The sequence below is a fragment of the Falco peregrinus genome, chromosome Z, assembly GCF_023634155.1.
Source record: "Falco peregrinus isolate bFalPer1 chromosome Z, bFalPer1.pri, whole genome shotgun sequence".
Lineage (NCBI taxonomy): Eukaryota > Metazoa > Chordata > Aves > Falconiformes > Falconidae > Falco > Falco peregrinus.
The window spans coordinates 68,021,601-68,038,538 of record NC_073739.1 but is presented as its reverse complement, the minus strand read 5'-3'; the positions used below and the strand labels follow the sequence as shown (position 1 = coordinate 68,038,538).

At 38.4% G+C, this 16,938-nt stretch overlaps 1 protein-coding gene across 2 annotated transcripts in view; it reads left to right on the top strand.

Annotated features, from left to right (window-relative positions):
• PARP8 (poly(ADP-ribose) polymerase family member 8) overlaps positions 1 to 2,370 on the top strand; it is a 120,731-nt gene extending 118,361 nt beyond the window's left edge. For both annotated transcript variants that reach the window (XM_055791153.1, XM_005241958.4), the window contains 2 exons: positions 608 to 692; positions 1,326 to 2,370. In XM_055791153.1, coding sequence (XP_055647128.1) covers positions 608 to 692; positions 1,326 to 1,428 — 188 coding nt within the window. In that variant the 3' untranslated portion in view covers positions 1,429 to 2,370. The remainder of the gene's footprint in view (positions 1 to 607; positions 693 to 1,325) is intronic.
• Positions 2,371 to 16,938: the final 14,568 nt, after the last annotated feature.

Here is a 16,938-nt window from a genome sequence, read left to right as displayed (position 1 = left end):
TACCAGGCAATAAAAAGGTTTCTTTCCTCTTTTGTCCTCAGTCTGGTGACAAACAACCTATCATCTAATACACTGTTGTTTTCTAAACATTGAGCAAGTTTTGTCAAGTTTCATGATCCCTTTAAGTCATAATTGCTGTGCTTAATTTTTAAAAATATTTAGTAGTATTGCAAATCCCAAATTTGTCATATCTCATTTCCAGGCTTTATTTTTAATGTCTCATTTTTGGCTCAGCCATCATCAGTCACAAATACCTCTTTTCCAATGGCTAGTTAGTTAATTCAGATCCTCCTAAACTGCCCTATGGCCATTTAAAAACAGGTTTTAATAAATATACTTTTTTATTTTTCATTCCAATTAGCAACTGACTCCCATACATCAGTCATCTGTGTTTTCTGGAAAATATAACATATTTTGGAAACAAGCATCTTGTTCATCTCCCTGTTTGCACTAGCAGCAACTCAAAGTGTACACCACAGCACAGACATGCAGTGGAAAACTACACATTCCAAGAAGGCTATTTAAAGTGTATTAAAAAGCTAATTGTTTAAAGCAATATTTTCCAGGCATGTTTTCATCCCTATGAAATATATTCTTTCCCTGATAGTGATAACCTCATCAGATCTGCACAAACATGGAGAGATATGGGTAGTTCCCAATACGGACCACGTCTGTACAAGATTTTTCTTTGTGTGAGTACAAAGCTACTTTTAACATTCAACTTCTGTTCATCCTAGACATTTTTCCGTTGTTCCCCCCTATAGCTGTAATTGAAGTAGATAAAAGATGTTTATTCCTAATTCTTTCCAGTGTCACTTCTTTTTTTATCTTTCTCTGTACTTACTTTTGTTAGGAAATGTATGCATAAGCTAGAGACAAAGGTTTAGTTGCAGTTTTGTTAAAGAACAAATGAATGAAGAGTTAGTGATTTTTCCCACTGTACAGCATTAGCTTATATTACAGTAAGTCTATCCATGTATCATAGAATATAATTTCTATTTGTCTGTATGTTCTAAAGCTGAGGAATTCACTAAAGACTTCCTTGTCTATGACATGAATATTTCCACTCTCACTTATGACTTGTCCCCTTTGGGTCCTAGTGGCTTATTCAGCCTCAGGGTTTCAATGACAATGGCAGTTTACCATCCTTCATTTCTACAGATTTTAGGATCTGCGTGTAATGGTGAAGTGCAGAAGAGCCTTTTAATAGAAACATGTTAACATATGGAATAAGCACTCTTGGTTATTGAATGAAACAGTTTTGGATGTTTTTAGGTAGATTAATCAAACTCTAATTTGATTTTATTTTCTGTACTTCTTTTTAGTTATGAAGATGGTCAAGTGGGTGATACAAGTATAAATACACAGGAACCAAGCATTCATAAAGAGATTCTTCGAGTCATTGGCAATCAAACTGCTACTGGTTAAAAGGACCACTCTTATTTAATTGATGCGATTTGGAAGCCTTCCTCAGTCTCAAAGCTGGATTTTGAACTGAAGAAGATGCAAAAAACTAATTTATTATTATTATTCCAAGCAAATTAACCCTTTGAATACTTACTGTTTTCTTACTTAGTATTTCTTATCTTATCAAAATACCAGAGATGGTATGAATTAGCAACTGTAGGGGTGCAAAGTCTATTAATATACTACAATTAATAACAATTAAACAGGCATTTGGGATGCTCACAATAAACAGACTTTAAAAAGGAGTTTTGTGCTGATATTTTTATATTAAACTTCAATTGGAGGTTTTAGTACTGTATACTGGTATTTTAAATTTAGAATGAGTGAATTATAAGTGAGAGGAAAGATTTTGTAGCAGAGCACCTGTACTATGCAGGATACTCTGCAATAAGTAAAATTTGCTCATATTTAAACACAATAAAAAGTTGTCTGGAACATGTCAAAGGGATTGGTTACCTGCAGCTATCTTTAATTAATTTTATTTTACACAAATTCAGCTAGGATTTAGTCAAAGGTTAAAGCAACAATTTTTTTTCGTTTAATGAGTGAAACAAAGCAAAAAGTAATGAATGCAGTGGTGAATGTTTAGTTTTCTTTATCTTCTCTGGAAACACTGTCTTATCCATTAAGCTGCTCAGTTGCATTTTTGAATTATAGAATCCTAGAAGACATCTGGAAATCCTGAAGCTGTTAACTTCCTTTTTAAAAATGTGGGGTTTATATACTAGATTTTACAGTTTCTCTAGATTAACAAGGTTCTTTAATGTTTTCATCTTAACTTCAGTGAAACTGCTCTGTTGTTAAATTTAGCCATATATTTTAAAGTATGTGCTGAATTCAGGCTTTTACATGAGTGAGATGATTGTTGGTATATCAGAAAATACAAAAAAAATGCAAAATTTTACTGACGTGTCTCTGGTGAAATATTTTTATCAATTTATTCTTAAGGGAAAATAGACCAACTCAAATCTCTCTGTCCTTTAAATTAACAGCTTTTTTTTCCAAGTGAGTGTGATTGCAATACAGGCAGGGAAGGCCCCAGTCTCCAAGGCATAAAGCATATCATGTGCCATGATGAGTGCCCTTAGTGACCCTCATGGCAGGTGCCCCGAAGTATCACTCACACCCTGGAATATGGAGACCAGTTCAACTTACCCACCTGTGCAACTGTTACAAGCCACCTCAGAAAGTAAAAATAGATTGAACCCTCTAGTATTTTATTTTCATAATAAAGATACGGAAGCACCAAATAACAGCACAACAGAGCACAGGCGTGTTTGTTTCTTGTAAATAGAAATGCGTTAGGTATGCTGTAATGGGTGATTCTTTCTTTCTAGTTCAAGCTACACTCCCTTACTACTTGCTGCAACTGAAGTGCCCTACAAGTAAAATAGTGTTGTTGGGCCTAGGAGCACATACTTAGAGATGTATTCTAGCATTTCAGAGTTATTAGCTGGGGATTTCAGTTTTTCTGGGTTCACATCCAGACTTGTAAAGCCAGTCCTGTTTGCAAATCCCTGTTTTGCTATTGAATTTCTGTTGACTTTCACCCCCATTTGGTGGACCCCCTAACTTGAGAATCACTACTAATTGTTATTGGGACATGGGTTAAATTCTGGAAACAAAGTGTATTCCTGAAATCTGTCTGTCTACTAAAGGACTGCCTTACGTTGTATAACTACACAAAATCAGCATAATTCAGAATTGGAGCTGAAACTCTGGAATGACCATCTCTCTATAATTTGTCCTGCCTTATGTGTCTGAATTACTACGTTTTATACAACAAAAAGAAATTAGGAAGCAAGTCCACAAAGATACCTATCCTATGTTGACTTGCTGGGCTGATAGTTCACCACTCTGGGAAGCCTTCTCAAAAAATTAGGAGAAAAAAAAGATGACCATAAGTGAACGGGAGAAGCCAAGTAAGCAGTCATCTTCCCTGTCCCCTCAAGCTGCAGCAGGGTCACAAGTGAACCCCTTGAAGGAAAAAAAACCTAGAATGTAGCTATGGCAGCAAGTCAGCCATGGTTTGCACGGTGGGATCATGACACTGGCCATGCATGGTGCCATCATAAGTACCACTGGAAAGGGGCCCCCCTTTCTCTGCCAAATTTTAAGACTGCTGAGAGGTTTGTTTTAAATGGATGAGCAGGAGGAAAGGACAGCGTGAAGGAAAGCAGGGATCTGAGGTATATGGAGGCATTGCTGTTAAAAGGTGCCCACTTCAGAGAGTACTGAGGTGACTGGCTTATGCATGGGGGAGAAGGAGCGTGGACAAGAGTAAAAAGTAGAATGTGACAAGCACAAGCGTCAAAGCTGTGGGAGAGGGAAAACCATTCAGGGAGAAAGGTGGTTCTGAAGGGATGAAGAGTTTGCTCCTAGGAAAGGAAAAAAAAGTGAGGAGCCACCAAATTACTAGCAGGTGGCATTAGCAGCTCAGGTCCCACATGGCGCATGGCAGGAAAAGGGACTGGGGGAACAAAGCTGCAGTGTTGGGAGACATAGCCCATGGAGGTATAGGGCAACACCATACCCAGGGCAGCTGGGCTGGGAAGGTGTCACCCTCTAGGGGACAGTGCAAGGACGCAAGCCTACTGTTGCACACAAACAGCAATTGAATTAAACCAAAATTTGCTTCCTACACAGTAACTCAGTCATTTTAGCCAATATATTTACAAGAAACTTCTTCTAAGGTGTTACATTATGTGCTGATAAACAGTCTTCAGCTCATTTAACAGAGAATTAATTCTCATTTTTAAAAGGTGACGGGAAAGAGGGACATTCTTTGGGGGTCTGTTACTTAAAAATAAGTAACCCTTCTATAGCAAGCTTCAAAGTTGAAACACTTTATCATGAAGAAGTGGAATGAAAAAGCCCACAGATGAGGTTTTCTTTGAAGTAATTTTCCCTCGTAGTTTTATCCAAGGGTGGAGGTTGCATATTGCCAAATTCTTCCAAATACTTACATTCACATAGATTCCAGGGGATGAAAAATAAAAAAACAGGATCATTTGAGCAAGGTTCCTGTGTTATCCCAATGCCCTTGTCTTTCCCTTCCTCTGTTATCACGCACATACTGGTGATAGAGCAACCTTTGCAACTCCTGCTGTAAAGATGTAGGCTTTTCACAGATAGCTTTTAATCAAAGAAAATAGACTCCCAGGCTCTGCTACCTCTCTTGGTAGAAATGTCCATGAAGCCATAGCTGTCTGGCTGTGACCATGTCCAGCATGGAGCAACCAAGGGAATTCTTGGGAAAGAACTTTTTAACTTCTTCCTACATCACACAACAAATTACAAGCTACCAAATGGGGAAGGTCTGACAGAAGAATTATGTTAATACCTTAATGTTGCACCCTAATTATGAATTGCTATATTTATACTTCGGAATATTTTAAACATTGAGAAAGGAATTAAAAAAGATGCTTTTAAACCTTTCTTGAGATTCAGGCAGATATTTAGTATTCAAGGTGTCAAGCAGTTTGAGCTATCTTCTCCTGTGAGATGAATTAGCATAGCTGTTTTCTTCAGCAGTGCTATGATGTTTTGATAACCTGAGTCTTTGGCTCCATATTACTTATCATAAAATGGCCAGTTTGTGTAATATTCTGATTAATACTTTACAGGAACTAGTTGTTGAAACCAGAATTGTTTATGCTTATATTTTTCCTCTAAAGCCCTTGAAAAACGGTTATTGATGCTGTATAATTTTAATATTATAGCTGTGGTACTAAAAATGCATCTGATGAATAATGCTAAGATTATGTTTTTGTTAATAGAAATACAAGATCACTCCAAAGGAAAACTTTTTCCTTAGATCAATTATACTTTGTTTATAGATCACTTTCTACTGTGGAAGCAATTGGCATACTTCAAACAAGAATGAGTACAAAGTGAAAAAAAATACCAAAAAGGTACAACTGAATGAAGAGATTTATGATTTTAAAAGACACACTGAAAAAAAAACCTCAACAAATACAAAACCAGTGTCTAGTTACTTGAACATTGTATTATTTAGATGGATTTCTTCTCAGCTCTAGAAAATGTAAGTCGGATACAAAGAGTACAAGCCATGACTGACAGGGAGGTAACACTGTGAGAGCAAAAGTGCTCTGTAATCTTAGCATTTTCACAAGATAGGTTTGGGTCCCAATCCTGCGTTGTGCTGAGCACCTATTGGAGGTGTGGAGGGCCAGGCCCTTGCACAAATATCGCTGGGTTTTGTACTAGTCACTCCTTGCTCTTATGGTAAGTTTTTTAGAAGCTGCTGAGGTAGGGTCAGCACACAGACACCCATGCATCACCTGGGCAGGAGTTCACAGGACTCAGCTTCTCCTCGGCTGCATGATGCTGGGGCAGCAGGGGAGAAGGGGCTGGGAGGGTCCCATCAGGCAGGGGCCAGCCTTGCCCCGCACAGCCCTGCCAGCGCTGTGGCTGTCCCGCCGGCAGCCCTGCTGCAGCCTGCCTGGCACTGGCTGCGCATCCACTTGTCTCTTGGGGCATGTAGGGTCCTGTCGCACTCTTATTTGCAAACCCAAGGTGTTACTCTGGTGTCCTGTGCAATTTCCTCATGACGAACACTACCTCAAGGTGAAAGATGAGCCTGTTGACTAAACTGAGCAAGGTCTGTTGTTTGAAGAGCAGTTAAGGTTTTGTGTAGCACTGAAAGTTGTTCAGAAAGGGTCCTGAGCTGAGTTGGCCAGGGCTGTGATAATAATCACATTTATTTTCTGAAGCGCTCAGGAGTGGAGCGACACTTGTCCTTCAGAAGGGGATAAATAAAAATGGGAAGATTTACTTGGAGCAGAGCAGCATTCTGTGTGCACAGTGTCATATACAATGCACAAGAATGTCACCAATGTTTGAATTTCCAGATTTTGTTGTGGAAACATCAGGTCTGAAAGTGCTGACTCCTCTGTCTTTCCTAGGATGGCAGTTTTGTAGTCCTGCTCACCAGCTGGAGCAGCAGCCGCTGCCAAGAGCGGGGGTAATAAAACACCTTGAGCTGCTGTTTTGTAGTACTTTGATTGCATGCTCCTGCTAAGTTTCAGTCCACCGCAGAATGGCTACCATGTAAATTACTACCCATTACAGTTTGAATTGGGATTTTGTATACATACTAGGTATAAGACTTTTGTAAGGGAAAAAAATTATAATAATTCAAGTAGTTTTTAGATTAACGTATCTAGTGTATGAAAAACCTGTTGAAGAATAGACTACATTAAAAATTTACCAGCCATTCAGTAAAAATAGTCCTTATACACAGACATTCAGTATAATTTGATGTTCTAAAAATATTTTTTTAATTTACCCAGTATGTATTGTATCTTCAAATTTTAAGAAGCAGCCACTCCTCTATGTAAACATAACATATGCCTATGTTTCTTTTACCTCTATAGCCTTTTTTTCCCCAAATAAATTTATTAAATTCTGTGCACAAAATAGTACTGCAGCCTGCTATTTAGCCTATGGTGCCTTAGAGTTACTACAAATATTTAACAAAATGTACGTAATGTAAATACTGCCAGAAGATCACTAAGGCCAAATATTTTCTCTATTCACTTTTTACTGCACTTGCTTTCTATTGCTCCTTAAGCCTCTTTTATCCAGCTTTGTAAGTTATAACATTGTAGCCAATGTAAATGTTTACTTTCAATAAATCAGAATTTGTTCAACAAGCACTGTTCATTTGGGCACTATTTTGAGAACGCTGTTCGAAGTTACAACAGTCATTTAAGACCTAAACTGCATCTGAAGCAGTTCCTTCACTTTTGCTAATCTCAACATCTACAGGTTATGCCATGCTTTTACATGTATTATTGGAGTAAAACTTTTCTCCAGTAATCTTTTTAAAAACACTTAGATGAACAGTAAAACCAGCTTTCCATGCTGTGTTTATCTGAAAGGGTTACACAACTGGTTCAAAACAGAGATACTGGAATTAAAGCAGTATTCTGTATGTACAGTATCATATAAGATGCATAAGGATGTCATACATTTTGTAATTGCTTTTAAAGAAGAAGTCCTCAGTTTTTCTGTAGAGCTGTTTTTGTCATGAAAACACAGCAAATATATGACAAACCATGTGGTACTTTAATGTGGCTATGTTTAAAGTATAAATGCACATCTGCAGCTCATAAAATATGCAGGCATTTGTGGGACTGGTTATTAATTCAGTGAGTGCACTATTTTTTTCACTGCCTATGAGCTCATTTTAATTATATGGGTGGATATTAAATTGTATCTTTTGAAAGTTCTGACTTTTTTTTTTGTTATATTAATTATTTTGTTATTGCAGACTTTGGATTGGTGAAGTCAAAGTGGTACTATTTTTTTGAATGCCGTTAAATATTTTCCACAAATGTAACTATGGGAGAGATGAAAAAAAGCATGATGGCTACCCTAAATGGCTGATAATTTGTCTTTGATTGGAGTGTACAGGCTGGAGCTTGCATTCTATAATGGAAGAGCTATTCCATTTTGGGGGGACCTTGAAGCTGGAAAAAACAATGACTTCCAAACTTGCAAAACAAGAGCCAAAACCTCAGACTTCACTAAAATCAGTACCCACAGATAGCAGGAGTGACAGGATTTATACCAGCTTTGGTTTAACTGCTGCTCTGTTTCCAAGTCACTGCAATTGCAAGCTCTCTCTATATATGCATCAATAGTCACTTTTCCATTGAGAAAGTTTATGGCACATTGTATTCACCTGTTGAACATTTCAGTGTGGGACCCAAGAGATTAATAATCCTAACATTATTTGACAGCAAGACGAAATTATTGATATGGACCAGAGCTGCTTTCAAATGCACACATTGTCTTTTTGACAGGAGGAAGAGCAGAAAATCTAAGAAAATATGGTCATTGGCAGAAGTACATGCTGTATTCATTAAACTTGTGTTTGCACGCTTGACCAGCTTCTTTTTCTGTGAATTACTGTGCAGTACAGAGTGCAGCAAATAATTTTACACAGGTCATACAACCTGGGCCCCCTCCAAGAAGGATTTGTCCACCTGAAATATTGGGAGTCTGCTTATATAGAGCTTCATTAAATGAATGTAGCTGAGGACCACAACTTTGCTATGCCCCAGCTCTCAGCACAGTACAAGCATTTCAGTTACTGGAGAGAAGAATTCTTAAGGAATATAACAAAAGCTTATTTTGGGGCTCAGTGCCTTGCAAAAGCCTAGTGTCAAAACAGGTGAAAAAGATGAACAGCACATTAAAAAAAAATCCCTGTAGATTTGAAATTGGCATTTTTTATTAGCCCACATAATACCTCTCTCAGGATGATTTTCTTAAATGTGGCAAACATTTTCCATTCACATTCGAAGGAGAGAAGTGTAATTCAACACACAGAAATTGAAGCCTCTGAACAGGGCATAAGACTCTGTAGCAAGCCCCTGTGCAAAGCGTCAGCTATTGGATTTCAGCCAATAACTGGCATTTTGCAAAATGCTGAAGCAGTAGGAATAACACTAGGAGCAGGAACAGTGACTGCTGCAGAAGCAAGAGCAGCACAAGTCTCCAGAGATCAATATCTGGAAAAAAATACAGGAACTCCTGGCTTAAGGTTTGCTCAACAAAAGCCAGAGCTTATCATCAGCAAAGCAATTCTAATTTGTAACTTTTAAAGAGAAAGCTTTCCATAGTTCGGGAGAAATGCCAAAAACATTTTTTTAAAATGTTTTCTTCAGCCTGCTGTCCTGTAGCTCAGTCTAATAGCATGCTTGGAGCAATGTCACACTGTTCTTCCATGTAGCAGGCTTACTTAGAGCAACAGCAACTTTCTTACAGATTTTGGGCAGAATGAAGAATGGCTCAGTTAGCTGACAGTTCCTTGGAGCCTGTCTCTTACTTTATTTACATATTCTGATGGAATTTATACAGGTAAAACAGTCAAGAAGAGCAATAGGTGTCTGATACTTTCCTGCTGGTTTTCAACTCTGATTAGGTTATTCTTTGCATGTGAGCTCTTGAACAAACAATTGTGCTGGCTGTTTAAGAAAAAAATCTTGCTCCTTCCGTCTCTCCTACACAAATAGGGTTCATGGGTATTGCTGCTCAAAATCATCTACCAGGGTTAATTCAGTATGAAGAAGTTTGAGGATGACAGGAGTCAGATCCCAAGCTAATATAAATATATATATTAATGCAAATATGTAAGTATATATTTAAGTGTAAATGTATTTTCATCTATATATACGAATGTAAATTAAAGCAGATCTATTCATTCAAAACTAAAGATCAGTGTATTACTGTTTACAACTCTTGACAAATGCAGTGTGTTACAAATATGTAACTACCCTAATGTGGTAGCTTTTGGTAGATCTGACTTGCTGTCTTTTTGGCAATTATATGTTTTGCTGGAGGCTTTTAAATTCTTGCCTGGGATGAATTTCAAGGGGTCAGCAATGCCTCCTCTCTACATGTTACTGCATAGCTGGCATGTTGCTCTTCATGCAGTATTCCGTCTGTGTGAAATTGTGTTATTCCACTATTTGGTTCTTTATTATGTTCTGCAAACTTAGATTTCATGCTTGCCATACTAATCAGTAGGACATAAGTATCAAAAAGGTCAAGTCTGTTCTGCACCTGCTGAGCTGCTCCTACTTGTAACATATTTTGTTTCTGCTTACAAAGCATCTTGATTCATGGCTGTTGTTTTTGAAGGGAACAAACACCAAGGTCCCACTTACTACTTCATCTTTTAACATTTTTTGTTTCTGATTAAAAAGCATCTTGATTCATGGCCATTGTTTTTGAAGGGAACAAACACCAAGGTCTTCAGATTCCTTCAGATACTGTATGCTTTGGACCTTTGCATCTTGGTTTTTGGTGGCATCTTTTGACAGTACAAGTAACATTTGGTCCATTTTATGCCCTGGTTTCAAAGGTCTTTGGGAGATTGCTGAACAGCTTGCTAAACCTGAGCTGGGGCACTTCTCTCTCTGAAGGCTGGCTTATCCTTTTTGTCCAGATCTCTCTTCTTTTCTTTAAAATAAATAAAAAAGAGGATTTGTTAGGGAGATGACCATTTTGCTGTTTGTTACGTTGTTCGATGACTTCAGATTCTGTATAGCTATGTTAATGTGACCTGAATTTCTGATCCATTGCAGTTCTCTTCCCTGTCACTCGCTCTTTTGCTCACACAGCTGGTTTTTAGAAAAGTATCAAATATTAGCATTAAAATATAATACTGAAGGTATTTCAGTTAAAATGTAAAAATAGGCAGCCGGAAATAATTAAAAAGTATTGAAATTACAGTTCTGCAGTATGAAAAGTATGTGTACAAACTGTTAATTTATAAGTGAGAACAAGAATGTGTGGCTGAAAGAGTACACCAAGAAGGATGCTGTTGAAAGCCAAGGAGTTTTATATACACAATTTGCTCTCCCAATTTCCTTTCATCTAATCAAAATTGGCAGTGTAAGTTTAAAATACTCCCTACCTGTAGTTCTGGCTATGTCTTTAAATAGGGTTCAGGTTGGATTGCTGGTGTTTCCTTCCCAGATTCTTCTTTTTCTCTGTTATTATTATTAGGAAAGTTTATTGGGGTCTTAGTTACTTTAAGGAATGTTATTGATTTCCTAGATTAATCTGCTTGAACAATTTCCACAAATTGGTTTGAAATGGGCTTTTACATCAATAAACTACTATATGCATTTGCTTTCTTTCCACAGATATTTTTTTACATTTGTAAACCCCAAGTCCATTTAGTTGAATCAAACATTTCCTTAGAGGATTGAAAGATCTGATGGTATGTGTGTATGAGTTGATTATGAAAATTTTTGTTTCTTTGTAAGTGGCATTTCCATGGCCTGGGTAGCAGATGCTTTAGTTTAGTGCTGCATTTTATGAATTGGTCCAAATGAGGACTGGTCTTGTTTTTTGCTTTTATTGTATTATTGATGCACTGGATAGAACTAAAAATTCTGGCTGTTACAATATAATTCTATTATCGGTAAATTAAGTCCCTTTGTATAAACTGTTCCTTTATATTGACTGCTCTGTGGATCTTTAGTCACACATATTCTTGCCAGCTCTAGCATGCAGGAATGCAAAGAAAGCAAGTTACAGTAGAGATTGTTGTTCATTGTCCATGCTGACTGGAAGTTCTGTAGGACTTTATGTAGGGTAAACCTGTGCAAGGGATCACTCTAGCAGTTTTACAAGTCATACAGTTGTGTTTCATGGCCAGCAATGTTCTTGAGACTGTTCAATTTGCTTGTACAGGCACAGCCATCCTGATCAAACTCAGAAGTGTTTTTTTTGTCTAGACCTAGATCTTTGCTCTGTAGTGGTAAAGCTATTCCTTGGTGGAAGATTACATTTCTTAAGGTACTGCTGTGTGTCTTCTCACTTTGTACAGTCCGCTGTGGGGAAAGCAAATGCAAAATAAAGGAGGATGCTATTTTTGCTTGTAGCATTATTCCTACATCCTGAGTAAGTACAAGTGATTCCATAGCATTTAAGTCAATTGTGATTCATGCCTCTATATAGACCAATATCAACAATAATTACCTTTGTTTTCTTTAACTATAAATACATATACATGCATATATCCTTTTTATTTTTGATTAGCAAATTGGTGTTTGAACAGAGGAAAGTGGGGACCTTGTTTTATATACACAGAGATTGTCTAACTTGCAAAGACAGCTGAACAAGTAGAGCTCAGTCGTGAATGATGGTTTATTCCAGCATTCTGCTGAACAGAGGCTACTGAATCCTGTGGGTGGTTTTATAAAAAAAATGTAAGCCAGCATTACTGGAAAGCTAAGTCTCTGTGATCAAAACAGATTCAAAACCAAGTTTCTTGAGGTGCAAGGCTTGTGGTTTAAGGTATTCCATTCCACCAACCCCAAAGGAAGGATTTGATTAAATACTTGTAGTTGGCCATTTTTATTTTTATTTTTTTTCACCAGAAACTTTCTCTGGGCAAATAACAGTATCCAAAAACTTTTCTAACTGTAAAAACCATTGCCAGTTAATCACAGCTGTGTCAGTTTAAAGATGTGATTTCCACAACTTAGTTCTTTAGATTTATGGTGCTCTCTATGATTTTTATTTTTTCCCCACATTATGAATGCCTCATTTCTCTTGAGGGCCATAAAAACTTGAAAGGTATAGTAGCAATATGCAACACAGACTTCCTTGCACCCTCTTACTGGTCTGCATAAAACCTGAATTGAGGTACTCATTTCCTGCAGTGATTAATCAACATAATGTGATCACTTGATGAAAATCATGCTATAGTAATTAGATACCTCGAAGGGGGATGCTGGGGGTGGTGAGGTGTTGGGGGTGGGCAGTGGGGGGTGTTTCACTGAGCCCTTTCAGCAGTAAGAAGTTTATTCTTTCTCTGCTGGTTTGAGCTCATCTCTGTATCTTTATTTTTGATTTGATCTCAAGGTCAGGATGTTGGGCCAGCCACCCAAGGGCTACTGAACTGAGGAAGCAACTTTACTTACAGGATTGTTCCTACAGTGTCCATACTGGTATGAGAAAGCCTGGGCAAGAACTGCTTTTCCCAACTGTTTTTAGGTGGGCAGGGTTGCTTTCCTGCAGAGTGCACCAGAAAGCATGCCTGGAAATTTGACCATTCTTGCAAAGTCCCTCTGAACCAAGGCCTGTCTTCAGTCAACTTGAACCACAGGGTCTTTAACCGTCTCCTGTTTGCCCAGCTGTGTTTGCTCTTGTCTCCTAGAGGTTCAAGCTGAACTATTTTTTTAATTCAGCCCCAGCAGCTACAAAGGCTCACTTAGGGTAAAGCATGCATTCTTGCTCAAGAAAACACTTAGTTCTGTGCTCATGTTTTGAATATTTGAATAGAAGTTGTTTTGTCAATGCTGTCTTGGAAGCATACCCTGTCATGGCCACAAAAACGATCAGAGGGCTGGAGCACCTCTCCTGTGAGGACAGGCTGGGAGAGCTGGGGTTGTTTGACCTGGAGAACAGAAGGCTCCAGGGAGACCTTATTGCAGCCTCCCAGTGCCTAAAGGAGGGCTCATAAGAAAGTAGTAGGCCCTGTAGCAGTAGGTTAGAGGGTAATTTAAGGGTTTTAAACTAAAGGAGGCTAGATTCAGACTAGATATAAGGAAGAAATTTTTTATAATGAGGGTGATGAGACAATGGAACAGATTGCCCAGAGAGGTGGTAGATGCTCCATCCCTGGAAAAATTCAAGGTCAGGTTGGATTGGACTCTAAGCAACCTCATCCACTAAAAGATGTTCCTGCTTATTGCAGGAGGGTTGGACTAGGTGACCTTTAAAAGTCCCTTCCAACCCAAATTAATCTGTGATTCTATGGAGAGCACAATCAGGCAAGATCACCTTGCTATGTCCAAATTACCTTTCCTGGGCAACCTCTGTGGACTAAAAGCCCAACTCCTCACCTTTCCCTGTATTGCTTAGACAGTATTGCCTCTGCCTTTTCCTACTTAGACTCACAGGAGTTTCACATGCAAAGTGGCCATGCTGCCTGGGGCACAGGCCCTGGCCCAGCATCAGAAGGGCTGGCGTTTCTCGCAGCTGTGTTTGTCGTGTCACCAGAGAAGTCACCAGCCCCACATTGTTGTTCAAATTATTCTTGTCCTGTGTAAAAGATATAAGTGCATAGGAAAATAAACAAAATGTGTAAACTCCCTGCTGGACTTAGGGAGTGATACTTTTGAGATCTAACACCAGCATTGCAGTAGCAAAAATGTAACAGCCTGAGCTTTCAAACACTTGTCAAATTCTTGCTCACCTCGGCATAATCAGATCTGGATTCTCATCAGTGCTATGTGAGATGAATGCACTACACTGTTTCCTCCACAGTCCCCTGAAACACGCATACTGAACTCAAGCCGGAGTGTGCCTTCCGCACGTGCATGCAGCAGTCCTGAAAGTGATCAGCCTCAAAAACTGAGGCTTTTCCTCCAGCCATGCATACAGTGTGTCATACATAGTGGGGAATATCACTAAGAAGCCATGCCTGTGATAGCAGAAACCTCTTTCTGAATGTGATGACACCCTGTGTAAAGGGTGCCTGAGCAGAGAGTAGCGATTCATGCTGAGTAGGAGGTGGGATTTGGGTTCTTCCCTCTGTTCCAAGAACCCCTTTTCCATCACCCTTCTCATGCTGCAGGGCAGCAGTCCTCTGCTCATAACTCATGTAAAACCACAGCACACCAACAAGCAGCTCCAAAAGAAGATGAGGACAGTGGCATACAGTCACACAGGTAGTGCACACCAAAAAGAACCAAAAGTACAGCGAATGCATATTTTGCAAAATGCAAAGCCTTCTTTAGCTTGTAAAAGTAACTAGCACAGGAAAAGCAAGTATATTTTGGATTTTGTCATCAGTTGTGTGGGCAGAGAGAAGAAAGCTGTTCCTCAATAATCCCTGCAGGGCAAAACAGTCCCCAAGAAAAACTGGCTTAAGCGTAATGCTGACTGTGGACATGTTCCTTCAGGTCCTCTCTGGGGACTCAGGCCTGAGAGTCCTGGCTATAATCAACTGTCAGTAGAAAACTCCAGGAAAGAGGGAGACTAATCTGTGAAAGATAAACCCATGATTTTATAGAAGTAGAGCTGCAGAAAAGTGAGTATGTGGACAATGTGTTTTTTACCAGCAGTCCCAGTGAATGAGTGTGTTTTGGGTAGTGTTTGAGTGATAGAGAAGTGTGTGTGCAATGTTATATGTCCTGTTGTTTTCCATATAAATGACAGTGCTACATTTATAGTTGCCCTTTTCTCGTAAAACTAACTAAAATGAATCATTTTCATAGGACTTTCATGCCAAAGAAAGGGTGACATCTCCCCACAACCTGTTCTGTTCTTCCTGCTGAAGCAGATAGAAAATTTAATTATCTCAGTCTAAGGAAGAAAACCATAGATCCTATTCTTCTACTAGTGATAAACTATAGTGCTCTTTCATGAAAGCCATTACCATCTTTGGAATTGTTAAAAAAGAAAATTAGATGTGCTCAGTTTTTCTAAAAGAATAGATATAACACATCTACCTTCAGTGCCCTGGATTATAGAAGTATTTCCCCGCAGTTGCCTGGCGGGTATCTAATCTCTGAAAAAGTAGCATCTATTTCATGTTTTCTGATTTTTAAATGAGTATCTATTTGTGTATAGATTTATGATGTCTTTTTACAGGGCACAGCTGCCTCCATACACTCTGGTTCAACTACTGAGATCCAGCTATCATACTCATCTTCATGCTTTCTGCCTTGTAACCCCAGCTTTTCCAGACAGACCTTGTTAGACTTACAAAGTTTTTCTAGCACCTGAGTATTACCCAGCAGGGAGGGGAATAAAGATAGACTATAAAGTTGAAGCTCCAGTTTCGAAGTAATTTATGTCCTTCTCTCAAAATGGACTCACTTATACCTTTAAAAGCAACTCAGCAAATTATTTGTTCCTGTCACCATGGTAACTTAGTGTTTTGCTTGCTCTCTTAAGGAATGATGTATTAGAAACATATTTCTAACTTTGATCTCTTGCATGGTTGTAGTATTTGTTAACCCCACAGGTAATGGCCAAAAAAATAAAGGCAGCAATATTAGCAATCCTAGGTTTTATTAGGTACTATATCTAAGGGGAAATTATGAGACATGCAACAGTAGTAGTTCTTTTCCAAATTTGCTGAGCTGCAGGTTTAGATTTGATACTGTTTCCTCTTCCTACTTGTGTAGACTTTGGGCATTTGCCTCCATTTTTATTACCTCAATGAATTATGTAAACTGATAATTAGCATTATCAGCTGTGTTGAGACATTGAAAAGCATTATCAGATATGGCATTTGGCCACAAGCTATACGGCTAAAATCCATTTAATGTGTAAGCACTTAAGTACAGGGGGGGTTAAGGATCTCTGAGCCCTGAGGTTTAGATTTTGACTTCATAAAACTTTGATAGGGCTCATCAAGCACAAATGATTAGTACATCTTTTTGGCTGGAGAATGATGAAATAAACTATCTGTATAAATAACCGAATATTTACTTTTTATGTCTGTGAAATGGACAGTTCAAAACTCTGTAATGGTACTTCATCTTAAACATTAGACTGGGGAGATTTGATTCTCTTGGAATATGGTACAATTCTTTTTCCATGTTCTTTCAAGTATGAGAAAAAGGGTTGTCTTTTCACTAAGATTGTCACCTAGAGTAAGTCACCTAGAGTAGGGTCGCAAGGGGATACCAGCTAAGGAGATGACACAGTACATAACCTGGATATTTGTATTTTATATGGTTTACACTTTAAGAGAATGCTTATTTCACCAGATTTTTATCTTATTTTACTTTGAAGGAATGCTAGCAATGGTCTTTCAAAAAGAGAGAAAACAAACTAGATGTATATTGGTATGCCAGAAACTGTTAAACAAGTACATATTTCTATATATTAAACCCTGGCAAAAATTAAAAAGGCTTTCCCTGTGGAAAGACTGGTCCTGAGGTCAGCATGAGAAGTACATGA